We start from the raw sequence: 22,885 nt of genomic DNA, 5'->3' as shown, positions 1-22,885 counted from the left end.
ACTGGTTAATTTAATCAAGGTGGATTTTATCTATTTACTTTCAAGATCTGATGCTCTTGACAGGTCTTCTCCTTATTTGAAATGCATACGGCAAGTAAAAAAAAAAAAAAAAAAGGCTTGGTTCAGAAGAATAAAACTGTGCATAGTAAATTCCTACTAGGTTCAATGGCAGTTCATTAGGCCTATAAAATGAAAACAGAAGGGCAAATGCCATAAAACCAGTGAGTCATCTCCAAAAACAAGCTACGCTGCTGCTACTTTGCACCTTCAGTGTTCTCTTCCAGTCTGCTAGCAAGCTGGCACAAGTTATAGCCTGATCTCTGTAGCAGCAAAGCTCAGGAAGATCAAGGTGTGTTCCCCTGCCTTCCCACAGATTCAAAGATTCAAGAGATTCGAAGAGTATTATAGGTATGTGTCTTATTTCAGCCCAGAGGAAGGTGCTTAAAGGGAGAGCATGTGTGCATGTAAGTCAGACATGACTAACCAGATGACACCCTCTTTGGAACAGAAGACCCTTCTCTTAATTTCTCCTTCCTCCCTTTGGAGTCTGAATCCTCCTGTTCCATTCAGCTGAAGTAAAACCTCACTAATTCATGCTCACTGGGAGCCTCAGTGCAGATAACTGGATTTTGCAAATCAGCTTTAGTGCAAGGGTACCATAAGCAAGAATTTTAAAGTTCATTTACTAGTCAAGTGTACTTCAGCTTCATTTACTGACAGTAATACCATTTAGAGAGATGCCCAGACTGGAAAAACCTGATATCATCTTTTATGATTTGAGAAGAATCAAGGCCACACCTTAATGTCAAGGCTCACGTGCATCTTTCCCCCCCGCCCCGTAGTATATTATTCTCAATGTGTGATAGCAACCTGGTCTCATAAAAAGTGACTTCTCTGACAGCCTGCTGCCTGTCAAAACAGGAAAAAAAAAAGACTTTCTTCACGCTGTGTTAAATTGACGGGAAGAATAGAGAAGAAAGGTGTCACTAATACTGGAAACAAGAGCTAAGGTGGGCCTGAGAAAACTTAATATATTGGTTTTTACATATAAAGATGATTTCATGTTAATCTCTTCACTGAATACAGTGATTTGGAAAAGATATATAATCATTGATTTATTCACATAATCACATGCAACACCTTGCATCCCCAAATGCTTTTGCAGTTACTATTTGCTTGACCGTGAAAAAGTTCCCATCTCTCATATGAGCATGTGTTTCCTCATTATGGAATTTTTCCACCTTAAATATCTCTCCAGAAGGTTAGCCTTTAGGATCAGGTATAATATTTGACTAGCAATAGTGTAGCTGCCTGCGTAGCTATCCTATTTCTTTTGGTACAGTAGAGTTTGTGGACGTGGCAATGTTCTCAAAAAGGAAAGTGGTAGAGATGTGGCCAGCGATGGAAGCAGAGAGTAGGTGACCTGTTTATTTAATTGGAAAACCGTGAGAACAACTTTCTGTTGCAACTGATGAAAGCTGGTGGTGCAGTCTTTCTGGATTAGAGCGTATAAATTGCCAGGATTGTAATACTTTACACAGACTTCCTAAGTATTTAAGATGATTCAAAGCTCCCTAAATGAGATTAAGCTATAACACTCCACCATTTTAATACCTCAAAAGTGAAGAGGGAGAGAATTCTTGCTCAGCATGCAGATCAGGCTTGGCCTCCTAGTTCCTGAATCTTTGCAATATGGCATTTTGCACTGAAGCTTTCATGACCTGTTTTAAGAGAAGAAGCAAATACCAAATTTGTAAAACTAATATTTTTGCCCCAAAAGTTTGTTTACTGACCTTTCTGAAAATAAACAAAACAAACCATCCTGAATGTGCCATCTTGAAGAGTAATTTCAGATGTTCTGGCTAAGGAACCAATCTTATTAAAGTTGCACTGTTCACAGATCTTAAGTCTTGCCAGTTCCAACTCTGGCTCTTCTCCACGGGCTTTTTCCCAGGATTATTTTTTCTTGAATCCTCTCTCTTACATATGCTTGTGTTCCAAGTAACAGGCCCTAAGGCAGCTCTTGGGATCTGAGTCAGCTAGGGTTGAGGACAGATTTATTATGCCCATTATAAGGGCAGAGCTTAGAAAACTTTTTTGTTTGTTTTTGGACAGTATTTCTAAATATATAAATACATATATATATATATATATAAACTGTTTGGAAGCAGCAGAGTGTGGAATGACTCATGCTCGGCATCCACTGAACTTTCTTGTGTGGTGAAATTTTGGCTGGTGCAAGTAGTTTGCCTGGGTGTGAATCAGCCGGGAGCCCTCAGGAAAGCACTTGAGTGGTGATTTGTCACCACAGTTGGTTTCTATTACGCTGTGGGGTGGATTTGTTTTTTTGTCCTCAAAGGAGAGCAGTTAAAAACTGGGTAGTGAGTGGCTGCCTCGCACACCTGTGTACTGAACTTCTGTACTGAACTCTTGAAGGTCTGTGTACTCTTGAGTATCTAACCTACCTCATATTTCAGGGCTGCGGAGTCCTTAAAATCCCATTTCCAGTGCCACAATGCCTGGTGCCTGGTACTACCACAGCTGCCACGATGGTCTCCTCCCTTGCAGCTCTGAGGATGAGAAATATCACCCTTTGTTGGACTGTAAGCAAAAACAAGAATTCCTTTTTTTTCCCTTGTTGAGGATTCATTTCTCTCGGGGCTTTAGAAAGATTCCATTTTCCCCCATGTTGCTTTTAGTCAATGTGGCTTTGTCAGAAGCGGCCTGGTTTCCCCAGCAACGGAGTTGTTAACACCAAAGATGTCGTTGCTCCAAGGTAGGGAGGGGAGGGGAATGGGTCTCTGGCTCGGCCGCGGTAGCAGCCCTTGCTGCACCTACAGTACAACATCTCCATTGTCGCCGTGAAGAGCGAAAACCTTTCAGTGTGCGTGTTCAACTCTTCCCTTTCCAATCAATTTACAGTCAAAATTTGACACTCGGGAGGGTGATGGAGCTTGACGTTTGCTTGATGCTTGGAAGCTTCCTGTTCTTTTAGGGCCCTTCTTCTCAAGGATACTGCTCTTCTACTTTTTAAAGAGTCTTTCTGGGAACAAAAAGAGTACTTGCACACACACAAAACCTGTAGCAATAAGCTTGTGGCTAAAGTGAGTAGCGCTTCTTTTTCGCTGGTGCTCAATGTCTGCTTAGGAATGATAACATGAAAAATGATCCATCTTTTTACCTTGCCCAGTAACACGAAGCCAGAAAAAAAGGTGCTCCAGTTAAGGGGCACTGGATTTTCTGAGGCACCCGTTTCTTAGGATGGGGGCTAAACATCTTTCTTGCTGCCCTTGGAAAACGCTGGTGTTAAAAATATTTTCCAATATACAGATAACCTGTGAAATTCCTTGCTTCAAGAAGGTAGTGACAGCGATGCTATGAAGGTTTTGAGTGAAAACAGCACTTTTCTGAGTATTGTGAAGGTGAAGAAAAATATCGTAGTTTCAATACACTGTGTAAATTTGAAAGTGCTGCTCTAGACCCTGCTGTCACAGCTTGTGGTTACAAAAGTGTCAGGTAATCAGAACTTGAGCTTCAGAAGGCATCTTGTGCTTTGCCTGGTGCTGAGCCCATTGGTGCTGCAGGTGTACAGGATTCAGCTGTGCAAGGAGAGAGCTGGGGCTCCGCCGTCTGCTTTGCAACCAGCTGTTACTCTGGGTTATCTAACTTACTTGCGTAATAGTTTCACTTAAGGGTGTGTCTCCCTGGAGAAGTTGTTCTTGTCTAAACTAGGGTGTAGATGTCAAGTGCAACAGACTTTTCACAATAGCTATTCACGTTCAAATCTTTTTTTTTTTTTAATTTTTTTTCCTGCGTGTGGTCAGGACAGGAGAGCGTTTCTATCAGGCTTGGCGCATGGAAGCGCACACAGTATAATGCTATTGAAAAAAAATTTTTTTTTCAGGCGCTTTCTGCTACTTATTTTCACCTTTAATAGAAATCACAGTAAAAAGCAACTGCTGAAGGCTGTTAATTCCTTTTAACCAGAAACTGAAACTTCAGAGAAATGGGAAGTTAATGTTCTAAACTGGCTCAAATATACGATGATATCACGTATTCATGTGCTGATATGGTTTAAATTCAATTTTTTGGATGCTTATTAATAACTTTTAAAGACTCAGCTTTATGGCTGCAACTTAGAATTGCAACCCACTTTCGGCAGCTGGTTGTATTATTACTGTTCATTTCTGTCATTTTCTGACAAGCCTCTTGCTCTGTATTGGAGTTTGTGGTGCACAAGGCAGTGTTACAAAGAGCCAAAGCCCTAGATACCGTGTCTTGTCTACTGGAATTAGTTGTTTTATCAGGTTTACCTGGTAAACCTGTTGAAGGATTAGTTGAGTTGGTTTTCTTGGATTCGGTAGACTGACCGAGTGACACTTCCCAGGCTTTCCAGCACCAGAGAACAGCAAAACGGTTGGACAAAGTGAGCATAGTGGATGAGGAAAGGTCAGTTAATTTAGAAAAAGTCTCGGGTTTGGTGGGTTGTTGTCAGGTGGAATTTTCCTGTAGTCTCTCAGCTCCGTACTAACTTTTCCCCGTTGCTGAGAAGCTATGATTAAAGGCCCTGCAAAGGCAGAGGAGTGTGAGAGCGATTTTCAGCCTGAGTCACGCTTCCGAAGCCCTGATGGCCGGGCATGTCTCTGTGCTGGCAGGTGAATGCGACTGTGTGTTTTACAGGATGACGACTGTGGGGAGGGAGAAGGGTTCGAGCCTGGAGCCCGTGTAGAGCTGTTTCCTGCTTTGCAGGGGATTACTGATAGATAACTGCATGACATTATTCCCTGCTTTAGATGCCCCAAAACATTAAATGCTTATTCTCTTTGGTTGAGATTAGCACTGTTAATGTATTATTAATATGAATTAAGGTTCTGGTTTATGGTTGCTTGTTATCACCCAAAGGTTCCTCACCTTCTCTGACAGACAGTATCTTTCAAAGCTCTCTAGTACCTCAGTTTTGTAAAAGGGATCAACATAGTAGAGCTCCCTCAGATTTAACTATCTAACTTGAAACAATTCAAAGGAGGCATGTTGCTTGTTTTTTTTAGTGTGGTGACCCTGCTGAAAGATCAGCCTGCATTTAATTGTCTTAAGATGTCTGTTCAAACCTGCAAATAACAGTTAACTTTAATCAAAAATAACAGTTAACTTTAATCAAGATCACTTATGTTTTTTACACCACACTTAATCTGAATCTGCAAGTCACTCATCTAAATTACTTGTACCTTTGCACTGTAGTAAATCTTTAGATTACTGTGCGCATTTTGTTGCATGATCATGCGGGAATCTGTGCTGGTGTTTCATATTTCAGCATGCAGCCATGTGAAATGACTGGTGTCCCTGCAACAAAATGGGGCATTTATTTTCCTTTTTGTTTCCTTTTTAAGAAGAGTTTTATTCATTTACGAGAAAGCTTTATACATTTAATTAAAGAATCCATTGCAGTTTCTGAGCAGTGGATTGGTCACTGGTCACTCCCGCTGAGACATTAGGAGCAGTGATCTCTTTTCCACTTCAGTGTGATGGATTACCAGTAGTTGCTTGTAGCTGACTGCTTTTTTTGCAGTGTGTATTTCTAGGGAGCCTGAAATCAGTGTAGGTATTGCCCGGACCTTGATATCCTCCTCCATGCTTGGGAGAACTTCATCAACAAATACTCATGATTTTGTTCTTTCGTTCAGTTTATTCCATGCTTTTTAACTTTGTTCTTCTGTGTAATCAGGGCAGAACTTGATTCCCTTCTCTTCCACCCCCACCCTTTCCCGTTGTTCATTCTCTGGAAGGATTGCGTTTTAACTGCTAAATGTCAGCAAATGTCAATTTTTCCTTCCACCCCAAAACTTCCATTACGTTATTAAAAATTATATGAGGGAAAGTAAACTGTCAGACATCCCTCTTTGCAATTTCTCCTTTTTTTCTTCTCTCGTATAGTATTCAATAAATACAAACTGTCTTGTGAAGTATGATTAAATTTATCTGTGGTGAATCTTTTTTTCAAAGCATCAAATTTTGAATTTTCAGTATCTACTTTTTTATTTAATAATCGGGCATACTTTGAAGGAAAAAAGAAAGAAAGTAAAATTGCTTTAAAAAGAAGACATGTATTTGCAGTTGAACTTTTCCAGAGGCCAGGTAGAAGTGCCTTATCTCTCTGCTCTGCTTTTTCTTTACAATTTATATTCTTTCCAACCAGTTAGTTTTTAAAGATTGCTAAATTTTTCTTTTGCTATTTATGTAGGTATGTAAACTTTGGTGTGTGATTTGTGCATCTCCTGTTTTCTAAAATCATGGAGCTTGTTAGCTCAAAACAAAATACATCATTCTATCCTTTTTGCATGTTTGTATATATCTTTATTTGTGTGAGAGTACAAGAGAGCTAAAATATATACTATTTAGAAAAAAAGAGTACAAATAAACAATTACTGGGAACAGTAGCCCACTAGAAGCTAGCTAGTAACCACAAATATACAACTAATTCAAGCTTGTAGGATGAATAACTGAAACAAAAATGTTATATTCCTTTCTGCCTTTTTCCTGAAAAGTCTGTTGGAGTTTGGCTTGGGTTAGCATTTCAATTTTGGCCTTATATTTGTTTTCTCACTGGCTGTGAGTGATGGAAAAATAGAAGTCAGTAAGCAGTGTCGTTTCCAGGAAATACTCAGACTTGTATGCATAACATATTATCAAGGATGTAGAAAAAATAGCCCTAAAATAGACAGCGTGCTATTTCTGCAGTTCAACATAACTGTTCACTATCTGGGTTTCTGATGACCTTACAGGAACCCAAGTTTCTGTGATTTAACATCAGCCCCATGAGGTGTATGCCCCAATTCAAACACTTGCTTTTTCTTGTATGTGCACACAGGATTTTAATTTATGTCTTAAAATTTGCCTAATGTGTGAGAGGGGGAAATTTTGGATGTATAAGGATTTTACTTAGCAGTATACCTACGTAAAGTTCAGTGTATTTTGTTTGTTTTAAGTCCTCCTCCTGGAGATTTGGAAGAGCTATGAGGAAGATTTACCCAGGATTTCTACTGTTTGGTTCACGTGCTTTTTGCCTGCAGTTTTAAAGGCTTGGAGAGGGTTGGGAGAAGAGTCTTGAGTGCACGCTTCCTCCTGTATTACAGGCACACATATTGCATTGCTCTACGTGGCTGCCCACCTGCAAAGCTGCGCCGGGACAGCTAGCACAATCTCTACCCCGGAGTGATCCCTTGGAGGAACAGGCTTTGGAAACAAGGAAATAAACTGGGATGCGTGTATCGGTTCTTTAAGTGTACGTGCTCTCCTTTAATTTGAGTTTCCCTTTAGTCAGGTAAGTCTTTTGGGATGACACCTCTGTTGCCTCCCAAACATCTTCTCTGGTGAGGTGACCCAGATATATGGGGGGAGCAGGTAAGTTCAAGCCTCTCCCCGCGGGTGATAAGGCTGGGACGGGAGCCTTTTGACTTAAGGGCTCTAACCTGAAGTTGAGTACAGCTATCAAAAACTGCAGTCTCCTATAAACTGATGTTACAGCATCTTGTTCTCTGCTAGCAGTAATAATTTATACAATATCTGTAGCTAGCTGTCTGAAAACATGATCCAGGTGTTAGCACTGACTTGCAGGAAGCTTGGCTGCTCCAAGAGCAGCTTCCAAAGCTGCTTCTGCACAGGGTTGTACCTCAACCTGCTCTCCCCTTTTTTTGTTGTTGAATTGGGGTCTCCTTGCTGTAGCAAGACACCGAAGTATTAAAAAACTTAACTTGGAATTCACCAAATCCTCTAAGACTTCTTGAGCTTGGCTTTGTTTATTGAAAGTGTAATTTGTTAATTGCCCCCAAACAAAGGAAGCATGAAACAAACACCATTTAACTTAACCCATTTTGGTGTTAGCTTGAAATTGGAGAGTAGGAAGCAGCAAATTATTTATCCGTACGACAAATAAATAAGGCATGCAAATGGTCTAGCATTGCCCAGTGGATCTGAGGAAAATAAAAACAGCTAGTAAGTGTACCAGGATTGAAAGAAAACAGAGATAATGACCATTGCTGAAAGAGGAGAGCTGTCAGATAAATGAGTCTAATTACTGGTTTGATGATTTTCATTAATCTCAACCAAAATTAGTGCAGTAGAAAATGATTTTTTTAAAAAAATCAGTATAGGAGCACAATTTTGTATAAGATAGTGGTGAAATAAAGATAATTTCTAGTTTTGGTTATTGAAGTCAGTGGGCGTTTAAAAGGTTCGAAATTGTTTTAGTCAAGCTTTTGGGTCTTTACTGTGCCCAGTCTTTCTAGAAGAATGAGGCTGAATTTGAACAGAGCAGATGCTAAAGTTACAGTAAAGCTGCTGAGGTTTGTGCTATGTCCTTGGTTCCTCTGTTTTTGTAAAGGACTTACAGGCAGAAGTAAAAGGTACAGAATAATATCAGAGCAAAGTAATATATATGATGTTCTGAAATCAGGAGAAAGACGACATGCATCTCTCCAGAAAGCAGGAGAGCTAGGCAGAAGTCAAATACTGAGAATGAAGCGGGCTGATACTTGTGTCCAGGATTATTTCTTTGGGGGGTTAATTAAAGCACAGCAGCACATCGGAAGCTAAAGAATTTTCTGTGCAGCTGCACTTGGAGACCCTCGGTTATATTTGGTGCATCAGGGTTCAGCTGATTCACTAGGATAGTGGTGGTGCTGGAACTACTTAAATGTGTGGATGTAAGTGCCATCTGCACCCTGCAAATTTCAGCGGCAAGCAGCAGAGATACCACGTATCAAGCAAGTCGGAGAAACATCAGCTGTCTGAATTGTTCCAAGAGTAGATCATTCTGGATAATGGGTGTTTGCAAGGCTGAGCAATGATGAAAGCTAAATATATATGGTGTGAGGCATCATCAGGAAAAAGTTTATCAGATAAAATACTGATTGCTTTCTGATGTCATCGGCTTCTTGGGCACTATTGGAGTTAATTGCAGAATGAAACAAAACTAAAAAAGCAGAGGCAAAGTCATTGTCCTTGTTCAGGCAAAATATGTATGAAGAGAGGAGTTTACCTCAGTAAAGACTTCAGGACTGTGACTAATGTGATAAGTCTTGTGCAAAAGGAAAAAAAATAGATGTCAGGAAGAATGATGGTATTGCGAGGTCAGTGCTGTGCATGGGCACCAGGGCACTCTGTGCCGCTAGAAAGATTCAGAACTGGGCTGGACAAAGCACTTGCAAGCTGTAGGCAGGGCTCGTAGCTCAGCTTGCTGGTAAGGTTGCCTTGATCTGCCTGGCCTCTCCTATTTTAAGACTCTGCCAGACTTGAGTGGTGATATTTCCTGTGCTGAGTATCTGCCTTGGGTAGAATATCTTTGCAAGAACTGTTTTGGTAGAAATCGTGCAGCCATTTCCAATAATAAGGCTAGAAGACAGATTTGTCTTGTCCACATATAATACAAATTAGACAAATTTCAAGTGGTTTGCCTATGATTTGGATTTGAATTTTATCAAGTGGTGAATTTTGCTTTAGGACTGTGTCTTGCGCTGTCACTGTCAAAATCATTCCAAATTCTGAAACTTTAACAGTCAGCAAAGATGGTCAGTTTTAACAGTTGGCTTTCCCCGAAATGCTGCCTGCCCTGAGCATGCCCCAGCGTACAACAGAGCGTGCCTTTTCCAGGGATTGAACCTTTGTGCTGCTGAAATCCATGCTGGCTCTGGGCACTCGTACCAAGAAGACAGGAACAATCTCCAGTCCGGCCTTTGATTCTCCCACTGAGCCCCAGCAGCACTGAGAACAGAGATCTGATGGGTGCCAGCACAGGAGAGACTGGATCTCGGGAGAAGCGAGAGGACAAGGGTAGGTGGTAGAGAAGGAGATTTGCTGAGGAGGCATTGCTGCAGGAACAGCCAGGACGGGCTGGAGGCAGAGGCTGGAGCAACAAGATGAAGGCTGAGGGGGAGTCAGGGCTGTGTTTGGATGAGGTGTCTGAACGGAGGGGCAGGATCAAGGAGCCTTGAGTGGGGGAATGTGGAGGGTGTGGAAAGAAGTAGCCGGATGCTGGCAATGGGGAGCAGAGAAACGTCGCAGGAACCAAGGAAGAACAGACTGAGTAAGGACTCTGGCACTAGTTTCAAGGGGTGGGATGAGAGCTCGTTGGGCAATGAGGTTCAGTAGGAGGGGAAAATGGGATTAAGAGAAGGAACCAGAGGTGGAGATGGGACCAGCAGGAGGGTTTGTTCTTGCAGGTGGTAAATGGGAAGCTGCCTAAGCATAGTGCTCACCCCTCCAGGCACAACCGGATCCCAGAACCTCCTAGTTGCCTGGTTTCTCTCCAGTCATCCTGTTTATCCATGGCTATTATATTCGGTGGTACTGTTAGCAGCTGCTTTGCTAGCTAACTGCAGAGGTCTGCACAGTAGATGTGCAGGCTGCAGCCCTGCAGATAAATCATGGGGGAATCAATATGAGGATGCATAAAGGCATTTGATATTTTCAGGGTTGGTTTGCTGTTGCTAAAAAAAAAAAGCCCAAACCTAGACAATCTCTCTCACATACACACAAAACTCCTTGCTAAAATAGCAGTTTGGGGTTGTGAAACTGAGCACTCAGATGTGGTAAATGTGAGGATCCATGCTCCATATGTACTCTGGCCACCTTGCACTCTATATGTTCTGAGGACTTCACCTTTTTTAATGCACAGACAGAATAATTCGGTTATTAAATGATTGGTTTCAATAGCTAATTTCATCTTCGTTGTTAAGCAGGTGACCTAGGCTGCTTCACTTCAGATTATTCAAGACCTACTCTGAAAACAGATTTCTTCATTTTGTCCTGATTTTTATTGATGTTTTCATTATAATACCTAGATTACAGTAGTTTTCACAACATTACATTAAGAAGGTTTTATTGTCCCTATTTCACATGCAAGAAGCAGAGGCATAACCTTCTAAAAGTATCCACTGATTTTATCAAGCACCACTCAAAATATCTGGGATGAGGGTTTTTTTGTTGTTGTTGTGGGTTTTTGGGGTTTGTTTTTTGGTTTTCTTTCCTCCTCAGAATACTTAGTAGCAGACTACACTTTAACTCAAGGGGAGCTTTCCATCACCAAGCTCTTTTACAGTTGGGAGTGGCCAATGCTTTTGCAAGTGTGACTGCAGTTCAGGCTTGGCAAGAAATTACCTCTACCACCTTGCAAGGTGTAGATAATTAGTGACTTCTTTGATTCAGTTGACTTTCTGAGCTTTGCGTTAGACATCAGAAAGGGACAAAAGCAGAATCCAAATCTTGAGAGTAGTATTTGGTTGTGGTAACTGCAAGACCCTCCTTTTTCTTTTTACAATCTCTTGCCTCTCTTTCATTATGCTTTCCAGTTTCTATGTCAAATGAAGTGGAGGTGGGGGAGCCTGCCGAGAGCGGCTTCCTTCACTTAGCAGTCCTGACTTGTATTCAGGTCAGGTTCAGGTTGTACTCTGGATGTTGTAAGGATGGAGTGGAGGAGGGAGGAATAGAGTATAATAATGCTGTGTTTAATGCATGCGTACAAAGGGAGTGATATTCAGGTTACTCGGGCAGCCTTAATTCTGGAATCCCCTAGCTCTAGAATGTCTAAAATGACAATTTTAATCATATTTTGAAACTTATGTTTTGTTAAGTATCATAGAGGTGTCTTCTGTTGCTAGCAAGAACGAGATAGACTAGTGGTTCTTTTTCACTTTCAACATTTATTATATTTTTGTTGAGGGGATATTAAATAGTTCATAGAGAAAACAGTTTAGAGAAAAAAAGTGTGATGAAATTGTCAAGTTATTCTGTATATGGAAATCTTGTATTATCGACTACAGCCTCTGTCATCTCCTTACTGGAGTTCCTCAAACAACTTGTGCCGAAAGCACCCCGCACTGCAGTAAAACATGAGGAAAGTGGGATCCAGCGACCAGATTTGTCCGAAAGGAAAAAGGAGGTCTGACACAACTAGAAAAAGATTCCAGATCCCCTGACTACAGTCTCTTCATGGTGAGAGCATAACCTCTTGCCCGTGCCATAGCACGTCATGTAAGCAACGTTTGTGAATTCTTCTGTTGGAAAAATCCATGCAGTCACTTCCCAGGGCCATAAGCAGCCTGTGACTTACAACCTGAGCAACATGTAAAGACTATACTGCACTCAATAAGCACTTCTCAGAGATTCAGCTGCCGGTAGGATTATTTTTACTTCTACCAGTAATCACTTCCAATAATGCGTCACTATTCTTCCTCTCTTTCAGTGAAGCCTTTTCAGTAAAGACTGCAAGCTGGGCCATGCCTTCCTTACTGCTAATTTTTTTGCCTTAGGAATATGCAGAGGAGGGGAGTCAGCTTTCCTTCCTTTTTCTTCACTTTGTTTTGCAAAAGATGCCTCATCTGCCCAGACTGGATCAGAACCTCAGGTTTTTGCATTTACAAGCAGCTTCTTTTGCAGATGTGCCTAGGTGTGTGTAATTGTTACAACAAACACTGCAAATGGTCCTGGTGAAAAATAAGCTGTATAGGCTGTGTTTTCCCTTTTAATTTTTAGTTTTGTGGCTTTGACAGCTGAGCTATGTCAAAGAATATTAATTTATCTGAAAAATCCAAACATATTGGAGTTTGAACAAAGTGAAAATTTGTATTAGGGTATTGTGGAGGGATGGTTCTGACTGCGGTGTCAGATTTGACACCAAGACAGAGGAAGGGAAGACATGGGACTGTACGTGTGATCTCTGCTTTCTTCCATGGGTTAAATTGGTAGGACTACCATAGTGAGCTTCCATGCTAACTTTAACCAAATAGTAATAATTTACAAGAGGTCTGAGCTAAAGGTGCAATGAATAATAAATATGGATTGGATGCAATAGACTTTCGATAAGAAGCTAGTAGGAAATCCATGGCAGCAGTATTTATAGGTTAACAGTAGCATGGAGAACAGCAAAAGATGGGAAGAAGACTACAGCTATCAACTGGGTGTTCTGAATTTTGGGACAAGCAGCAGCAGACAAATATTTTCCAGAAGGTTTGCATAGTCACAGGAGATGATGCTGTCAAATGTGGCCTAGAAATCTGGACCAAGAAGTACTGCAAGAATCTACAACATCCTGTGGAGTATTTATAAATCTGTGATCTATAAATATTATAGTATCTGTACAGAATGGAACCTTAGCTCACATTTGAAGTGCCAGATCTTGGGATTTAAATATCTTTCTCCCTTCAATTTCTACCAGTCTTTTGTTGCTTTTGATTCTTCCTATTTCTGCATCCTCTGTTTCAGAATGTATCTGCCTGCATTTCTTTATGGCATCTATAGGCATGCATGTCTTGCATTAGCTTGGCCAAGGAGAAAAAATGACAAAACAAACTTTATAAAAATATCTAGAGAGAAATAAAAGATTTAGAAGGATTCCTCTCAAGGGGGAATCTAGTCTGCAGCATTACATTTTTCTAGCAAGGTATCTAAGACAACCGGGTGGGAATCTGCTAGAGAACTAAGCTGTTACATGTATTACAGAACAGCAGAGAACTGGTGGCCAAGGCCTGCAGGGCTGTCGGGAGGAACAGAGCTCAAAGCAGGTAGCCCTGACCAGCTTCCTACGAGATACAGCCTGTACCTGCTGCAGAAGTTGCAGTCAGCCCTTTTTTGGGCAGGCACAGAGGTGGGGTTAGAGATTGTGGCTAGATGTCCAAATTATTTTGTTTCTCTGCTTGTCTCTACATGGTGGGCAGAGCTTTGTTGCCCATTTCATTTGATGACAGTCTGGAATTGGTTTTGGTTGGTTTAGTTTTCCTAACTGATGGCCTAATTGCAATCTGAACCTATCTGCTTCAGGCTTGTAACTTGTGGGTGAGCCCTCATCTCTGTTTAGCTATACTGAACCTATTAATTAGGAAGCTTGCTTGCTTTTTATTTTTTGATGCTGTTGTGGTGTGGCCAGAATTGAGGTCATGAAAAAATATACACTTAGTTATATGAGTAAGAACCTAGACTTGGGTTATGTTTCTGCAGCCAAGGCTATTTCCAGTCTGTCTTTAAAAAATTACCAATTATAAAAGCCTCCTCTCTTCACATTTAGGAAAAACCCAGGATCTTTTGAAACTGCTCATGAAAAACAAGTGAGTAGCCATACCCATCTCAGTCTTTCCTGCACTGAGCATTCCTGCAACTGCTGCATTCCTGCATCTGAAAAATGCAGAGCTCTGTCCCTGTTTTGCTGATTTTTTTATTTTTTTTCTTCAGTTATGAAAACTGAAAGAGGCATGGCATGCTGCAGACTAGCCAAGAGTTCTCTCTGTAGGAGCTGTAAGGGTTCAGGTGGTCAAGTGGAAGACTCTGGTCTAATTCAGGCAGAGCAAGGATTTGAAAGTGGATTTCTGCATCCGGACTTCACAGGCAAATCACCTGCCTGTTATCTGCTATGCAAATGTGGGGTCTCTTGCTGGTTTTGAACAGTAATTCTATCCAGAACCCAAGAAACCTTTTCACTGAGCTGTTGTATATCTTCATGTGGAAACTTTTAGCTTTGACTGAAATGGTTTTAATTTTAATTTTGCAGCCAGAGATACAGCTACTGATGGAGGAGAATTGTGAATGCTGGCAGCAACCACATGCCCCTTCCCCCCACCCCCCCTCAAAATATCACAGCTTCTTAGGCCCTGGGAGCTTTAAGATTTAGTGCATTAAGGTTTGAAAAATGCCACCACACTCTGGAATACTTGATATCATCATTTGGTATTAAGAAGTGTTTTATAGTGATTGCATTTGCCCTAGTTGAGCTTGTACCATGTAGTTGTGTGACCCATCTGTATCACAGAATCACATATCGCTGTCTTGTTCTCTCACCAGATCTTCAGGGCTTCTCCTCCCCCAAAACAGAGCAATGGGAGCTAAGAAAGTGGCAGTGATAGGGATGCTGGGGTGCTCTTTGGAGCTGGTCTGTTGGTGGTTATAAGCAGCCCTTGTAATTTCCATTAGCAGCTGGGGTGGGGGGGGAGGGTGTCACAAGTGTGCCTGCGAATTTGAAAAAGTTATCCCACCCCTTCATCTTATGACACATGATTATCAAATGGTGACGACAAACCAAGAGATGTTTTCTAACAGTTTTCAAAGTGGCAGCTGTTTGGAAAAGTATTTTGTGGCCATATGTGAATAAATACACAGGCGTTTACACATGGAGGTTGACTGTTGAGTTGAACTTTTATGTGTGATTAACACATGTAAGTTGAAATTGCCCCTACCCAACAGGTCTTGGACAAGATCCTGCATTAGGTCTTACGGAGTGCTGTACAACGGCCAAAATCTCCAAGTCCCTTGCCTTTCCGGTCTCCGCTGGGCGATGTGTCTGCCTGACTGATAGGAAGAGCATCACGGCTGACTGCCTTCTCCCCTTGCCACTGCCTGCTGTGAAGTGTTGAATCAGATCTGCTGAGAGACTAGCAGCTGCACCACTCAGGCAATCTGTTTCTCTGTTAACATGGCTTTAGTGCGGGTATGTTTTCTTGATTCCCTGATGCGTCACGTCCAGGAGAACGATACTGGATGGCACGTCGCTTCTGTGAAATCGTCACTTCAAAAGTCATTAACACATTCATAGAGCAGCTGCGTCCTCACTACTAATGTTAGAATTGGACAGGTGACTTTTGGCCAGAAAGATCTTCTGAGTTTGTTTTCTCCCTCCCTCCTCCCCCTTGCCTCAAGCCCAGACTTCTCTCTTTCAGGCACACTGACTTGTGGAAATGAGCCAGCATTGCAGTGTGCCACAAGCAGATACGGCTGCAGGGAGAGGAGGGAAAGCACTGTGCCCTAAGAGAGGGAAATGGATATGTTTCCTAGCTCAGCTTGGAAGGACTGAAAGGGTTGAAATGCCTGGAATGATTTTTGCTCAGCAGTGCTTCTGCTATATCTCATTTTTCTGACTGCTGTGCAGTCCCCAGCATGATTTCACTTGAGTTGAGGCATCAAAACCTTAGGTTTTTCAAATGTTCTTGAAATCCTCCTCCTCCTCTTCCTTTTGCGTGCGTAGTCATGAAGCTGCCAACACAACACAGACGTGGAAAGGAAATCTATTTAAGAATGTGAAGGAAACGCTCTTGATTCTGGCAAAAAACCTCCATTTAAACTGCTCTGTCCTACCTTTGTAGTGGTGTCTGGCTGCTTTTCTATCATCTGGTTGCAGGGGATGTGAAACAGTTATGCTCTAACATCTGAACAACTGGATCATGGATTTCGGGGAAGGAGACCTCTGCTCCTGTCTCTCAGTCCACCACATATCTTGATCTAGAGTAAATGCTCAGAGGTGGCTAGGTGGCTAAAAGCTGAAATAAAGTGAGCAGCAAAATCCAAAGATGTTCCCTGCCAGCCCTGTCTGAGACCTGACGTGGAGGGAGCCTCCAAGGGTTCGGTGCTTGCCCAGGTATTGTGGGAGCCCTTGGCCAGCTGAGACCTGGGAAGGGGGAGCCCAACTCTGCAGAGGAATCCGCTGCTTCTCTCGGAGAGGTGCTTTCTAGGGAGCATTTCGGGGGTCTTCAGTCTTCCTGGGAGGGGTGATGTCCTGGATGAGCTGGGTCAATAGCTGAATGGATCTGGATGAAGAAGGGAAATCTTATGAATGAGCTGTGGCTCAGGAGGATTTTAGACTAGGAGGATGGGGCATTTATGTGGTATGGAGATCTTCCTCAAAGGCAGCATGCATGGTGTTCCTTGAAGGTTTCTGAAGGAAACTGGGAAGGACTGTTAGGCTGTGTATCAACTGGCAGCCCCTAATTGCATCCTAGGAAGTGCGTGTATGTTCCAAAGTCCCGGATATTAAAGAGCACTTTGTCAAGTAGTGAGCCCTGTAAGGCCTTAGCCGCTCCAGGAATGTGCGGTAAGGCTCAGGAGAAAATACAGTGGTTTAGTTTGCTAGATTCTGGTGCCGTTCTGGCAAAGCAGATCAGTAACCTTGGGTGGCTAAGTCAGTGCACTAAACAAAATGAATCAATGAGTTGCAACATAAATAACAGTTTCACTGCACTGGCACTTGCTTATGTTGTCTCCATCTGCCGAATCCCCCTCTCCCCCAGTTTATTTCCTTCCTTTGCTATGTATTAGTTCACTTGTCTTTAGAATATATATTTAGACAAAATGAGCACAAGGAGTCTTTGGAGAGGGGTTTACTCTCCTCTTTCTCTGAATGGCTTCCCTCTGCAATTCCAGCTGCTGCTGAATGCCGCCAGGTAGCGTTCCTTTCACAGTCGCACCACTGTCCATCATCTCTCCACTGTACAAAATAAGCAGTTCAGTGATCTTCTCACCTGATGTACACTAAACCATCAACCATTGAACTATTAACTGACTTAGAAGTAGATACAGACCTTTGCTTGAATATACTGGCAGCCTAGCTTGCACAACATGTACAGCAGAGATTTAAAGCAGTAGTCTTGCAGATGTCCTTGCTCAGGGTTTTAGAGTTTTGTTTTGTTTTTGAAGGCAAGTTCACACAGGTGACACCTTTCAGGAGCAAGTGTTCTGACACTGATCTGGATTAAGTCATTCTGGTTAAATTCCAGAGAATTGTGTGAAATCTCAGTCTCTTCTGTGCAGGACATGAGATATGGTTATTGCCTGTGCTGCTGATGTCTGGGGTTAGCAAGTCTCACCTTAATGGAAGCCTAAAAGAAGTAGGTGAAAACTGGAATGGGAGAAAAGTATTTTGAATTCTTTGTTTTTTTTCTGGGGTTTTGTGTTTGCGTGATTTAAGAGTGCTCAAAAAAAAAAAAAAGTGCAAAAGAGAAAGATGCTGCCTGACCTGGTAGGGGATGTGACAGCACAGTGCAGGTGCAGAGGGAGGCGGTGCAGCAGCCCTCGAAGAGGGTGAGCAGCAGTATGTGGGAAAGACCTGGCCTGGGAAGGAGCATCGTCGAGTTTTCCATGCACGGATGACAATCCTAAATACATGTGGAAGGAGAGGGGAAGCCAGGCAAAAGGGAGTTTAAGTGTGCAGGTGGTGGTCTGAGGGGGTGGTATCTTCATTCAGAATTCTGCTGCCGAATAGCAGAGGCCACAGAGGAGAATATTGCTACAGTGGAGGGGAAAAGATTATTAAGATATTAACAGTCGAAAGGGACTGGGGTGTACAGAGCAGAGCAAAAAGACGGATGTGAGGAACGTGCCCACAGTGTGAATCCAAATGCACCCTGAAGAGCCTCTGTGTGTCGGGGAAGCATGTCAGATCCTTCCTGGGAGTTTTTGAGTGATTTAATCTTCGTGACTGTAGTCACACATGCAGGAAACAAAGCAATGCTGGGGGCAGCATGGCTTCCTTTTGGAGCTACTGTTATCCATAGTTAATGAGATTAGACATGTTGCTAACTTTTCCTTCCACCTCCACTTGTTCAGTATTTTCATATCACTTCTATGTTAATTTTGATACCATTGATTAGGAGGAAGAATAAGAGGAGGCATTAGATCTGGAGCTTCTTTTCTTTCTGGCTCATGGTTTCTCCCTCGTCCTGCTCCATCAAAGGTGTGCCGTGGTGGCTAATCGTGGCGCCGTTGTCCACTCGTCCATGCGTCTGTACAGAGAGGCTCTTCCTGGCTCTTAGCACCCAAGTGTTTGTTGTGAGCGTTAAGCCCTATGAATAACAGTTTTGGTTTTGTTCTTTCCCCCTTTTCCTGAGGAAAAACATGTGCGCAGTGCAATGGCTATTGCAATCAAAATAATTAGATACCTTTTTTTAAGTGTAAAACTGCATATATAATAAGAACATCATATTATTGATTTGTGTGTGTTTAGGAGTGGCTAAAATCAAACTTAGTTGAGGGTAGCTGTGAATACTGGGAAGTATGTCGGGGGAGTGACATCCTGGCAAACCCATGTTCCATCCCATTTCACGATCATGAAACTGCCAGTATGTTTTTGGAGGTCTGGATTCATCAGATGCATCACAGTCACTGCTCAGGAGAAAGGCAAAGTCAAGGAAATGCAACTTTCACTTAAAAAGGAAGTAGTGATCTTTCATGTGCTTTGAAGTCTTAGACACCTGGAAGATCAAGATTACAGTCTTGAATTCGATTTAGTGCTCTATGAGGAGCTAAAATCAAAATAGAGGGAAAGTTTGATGGGTTCATGATCACTTGCCCTCCTGAAGAGATGCATTTTGTACAGATGGAGTTTTCTTAAACAGTAAAAGCTTCATGCAAAGCAGACTCTTATTACCCTTGACCAGCCAAGGGTTGAGCTATATGAATAACTGAGGCCTCTTGACCAGCCAGGGGTTGAGCTATATGAAATGACTGAGGCCAAGTCACCTGGATCCTTGTTATCAGAATTTATGAAGTGATAGCTGGCGGGAGTGAAGTTTTTTCATGAGTGTTTTTTTTTTTTTTTTTTCCTCTTCCAGGGCAAACCTTCTTTCACATACTAGAGTGAAACAGTAAAGTGAAAAGTGTTGTAATTTTAAGGTGGGATTTTAAACTTCCTTTTTCCCAACTTCCTTAATTTAGGAAGAGTAAAATGGTGGTAGGAACTATGGGTGATCTCACATTAATCACAGTCCCAAAATACTGGAAGTGTTTATGCAGTAGAAAGCTTTAGAAAATTTGGCAATATGCTGGTAACCTGAGTACGTAGTAGGCAGAAGAATGACGTTTGTCCGGCTGAACATGCTGTGCTTTAGGTGGCACAGTGTCAGGTGCCCTACGCTGTGTACATGCAGACGCTGAAGTTGGTCCTAGGAAGATGCTAATGAGTTTGGTGGTTCAGGATCTCGCCACGGAGCAAAGCTAGACGGAGTTTTCCCGAAGCCAAAGATCAGGCCCCCAATGTGACAGCATGAGCAAAAATTGTGCCGTTTCCCACAGGTGGAAGTTGTCATAAGGAGAAGGTTGAGAAGGGAGCTGATCCCTTGGCCTTCCTGTATTAACAGGCATTTCAGGGTGTTTTTATTTGGTAGTAGCATGTTAGTAGCCTATGGTGATTTATTTTTCTTCAATACAGGTACAATATTTAGAATAACATAGAAGCTGCCTGGTAGATTCTATATTTGAATTCTGTGTTTATTCTCTGTATTTGAATAATACTGATGCTGGTTTATAGCCTGTCACAACTGAGTATAACTGGTATTTTAAGATGCCGATAAGAATTATTTTTCTAGCCACATTGCAGAGCAAGCACAGTGTTAAAACGCAAACTAATCTTATAGCTGTAGAAAAATGCACAGAATGCTTTTTATTTAAATCAATATATGCAGCACAGTATTGGAAGGTACAGTCATAATTTTGACACTGCAGTTCAAATAGATTAATATTATCAAAGTACTTATCAGGACAGTGGCTTTTTTTCATGTGCATTTTTTGCTCATTTTCATAATGAAACAGCATTTTCAGTGCGAAACTGATGCATTTCTTTTATGCGCCCCTTCTATGCTTGCTTCACATGTGCCAAAGGATAGCTTTGAAATACATACTGTCCCGCTGCTTTGCCGTTTCAGTTGTATTTGTCACCTCTCCCCTAACGTTTATGAACAAAGACAGGTGACCTTTGCAGAATGAGTGGCTGGATGCATGTGTAATTAGAGAATTAATAGTGGTATGTCTCATTTACCTCAATTTGTAGAGTCATATTATTGAGTGCCTCTTTGAACACCGTTACAATAAATAAAATTCAGAACTGCATCAAGGTCGTTTTTTTTGAGAGGCCTAGTTGGCTCACTGCAAGAGAGATGCTTGGAGCAAAATAATATTTATGCAGTGTGCACTCTCTGGGGACTGGGAACCAGCAGTGCTTGGAGAGCTCAGTTCTTCAACCTATTGGCTGCATGTCCAATGAACAAACTCTCACATATGTCTCTGTTAACCTGTTCTTTTTTAATCCTTGTGCAGTTTATTCTTCTGTTTTCCCCTTAAAACGTGCATTTAAAAAATATTCGAAGCCTTGTGTGTCAGCAGGAGATCAGATTCGGGATGTGACGCCAACACCACGTGCAAGCAACCCTCTTCAAGTCTTCTTCTTTCTCACTCGTACTGGCAAGAAAGCCAAGATCTGTTGTAGCTTTTGCCATTTCGAAGGATGGGCTGAGTGGAGCCTGGAAGACTGGAGAGAAGAGGAGAGCAGAGAAGGGTCCCTCAGTGTGGAAAGCAAACCCCTGATACTCGGTTGGTCAAGTGAGAAGATTAGGATACTGCAGGCAGGAGCAGTGCAAATGGTGCTAATTGACTGTGCTCTGCGATTAATCTGGAGAACATCACTTTCAGGACTGGCCCTCTACCTGACCGCTGATGAAGATACCAGTTAGTACCAACTGTAGTAGCAGCTTGGGCAGTTCTGCAGGAACCAGGATGGCAGCTTGTTTCCATGAAGCCTCCAAGTGGATTTAATTTCTAATAACCTATGCTGGATTTGAGATAAAAGCAGAGAAGTGAGGTCTTCAGTGATGACCCACTGCCCATGCCTCCCCTGGTTTTACCCCTTGTCCACAGGCTGATGCTTAAGCACTAAACAATAGTAGCAGAAATGTTTTCTTATTTCTTTATTTAAAAAAAAATCCAATGCTTTCTTTGAGATTTGCATGTGTGGGCTTTGCTGCTGGCTGGGCTGCCATTGCAGGCAGACGCATGCTTCTTGCTGCAGCTTGACTGACTGGTAGCGCTGATGGCGTGAAGAAGAAAATCTTGACAATCTCAATTCCGTTTGAATTACAGCACAAAGGATGCCTTTATTCCTTACGAGTGAATAAAGGGAATCTGGAGTATGGGGACATCTGGAAACATATGAGACTCCTGGCATTTTAATTTTCAGAGAGGGTAAGAACAGCTGCTGTGAAGAATATGAGGAAATAATGCACTTTTTCTGCTTTTCCCACCTTTTAGGAGAAAGTTTGGTGCTTGTTAAAGTACATTTACTGATAAAGTCTTCTGTTTCCAGGAAAAAAGCAAATCAGATATTTTCTTCCTTCTCCATCTTTTGCTCCCTTGTTCTCTCTCCCCCTCCCCCCCAACCGCCCTTCATTGGAGCTGTAAGTCAGTGAGCAAAACCAAATCTCGCTGATACGTGAGCATCCCAGGAGAGCTGTCTGTTGTCAAGGTCAAGGGGGTCCTCTTCGGGTGCTTGCAGGGTGATGGCACTATTTCTGTGCCTAAGAATATGCTTGCATCTCTTCTACGCTGTTCGGTTGCTAGTTTTCACAGTCTTTGCAACTACTTCTGCAAGGTTTTCTGCGCTAGCAAACCTTAGCGGCTGGTGGCTTAGACCTGTTACAACTTTGAAACTGGCCTTCACTGAAACCTGCATGTAGTTACCCTGTTCCAAGTCCTGGCACACTGAATCTGCTCCATTTTCCTTTTCTGATTGCGTGAGCGGTCCCACTTGCATGTTCACATTCGTTACGCATTAGGGCAGCGCGGTGTGGGTTAATAAAGGTAGTGGAAATAATCAGGATGTAATAAAAGACAAAATGTCCAAAGCCACAGTGATAGCTTTTTTTTTTTCATGTAGGGGAGGTAGAAGATGACAGAAAGGAACATTATACAAACCTCCTTTTGCCATCAACCCTCTTGAATAAAGAATGGCTGAAAGAGCTTTTCTGCAGCAAATGGTGTTTGTGTGCATCTGCTTGAATTGGGTTTCAAGGCTTATTTGGAGGATTCTGCATTTTTTATAACGGTTGCATACAAAGAGGAAAGAAAGTGAAAGAAGTTAGATGTTTACCCATCTCCGCCTGAGCAGAGACTTTCTTTACCCTACTAGAAAAATAAATAAAGCTATTTTTAAATATATCGATATATCCATATTCCCCACCAGTGGGACTGAAAGTTTCTTCTGGTCCCATTTCTATTAATACTGGAGCTTTTCTGTGAAGAAAATGAACAATGTAGAGGTTATAAAACTGATCATCTATTGAAGAGGTGCCTAGATTCTGGATGCGAGTAG

General features: G+C 42.1%; 1 protein-coding gene across 2 annotated transcripts in view; it reads left to right on the top strand.

Moving 5' to 3' along the window:
• MAPKAPK3 (mitogen-activated protein kinase-activated protein kinase 3) overlaps positions 1 to 22,885 on the top strand; it is a 131,625-nt gene that overhangs the window by 89,147 nt on the left and 19,593 nt on the right. Inside the window, exon 1 of one of the 2 annotated variants that reach the window (XM_026055078.1) lies at positions 2,489 to 2,603. The exons of the other annotated variant lie outside the window; for it this stretch is intronic. Within the exon in view, the coding sequence (XP_025910863.1) occupies positions 2,550 to 2,603 (54 nt within the window). The 5' untranslated portion in view covers positions 2,489 to 2,549. Of the gene's footprint in view, positions 1 to 2,488; positions 2,604 to 22,885 lie in introns of those variants that run through there. 2 annotated transcript variants of the gene reach the window in all.

The sequence above is a fragment of the Apteryx rowi genome, unplaced genomic scaffold (assembly GCF_003343035.1).
Source record: "Apteryx rowi isolate R43461 unplaced genomic scaffold, aptRow1 scaffold_98, whole genome shotgun sequence".
In the NCBI taxonomy this organism is placed as follows: Eukaryota; Metazoa; Chordata; class Aves; order Apterygiformes; family Apterygidae; genus Apteryx; species Apteryx rowi.
The sequence above is the reverse complement of the archived record's forward strand: the minus strand, read 5'-3'. Positions and strand labels throughout refer to the sequence as shown.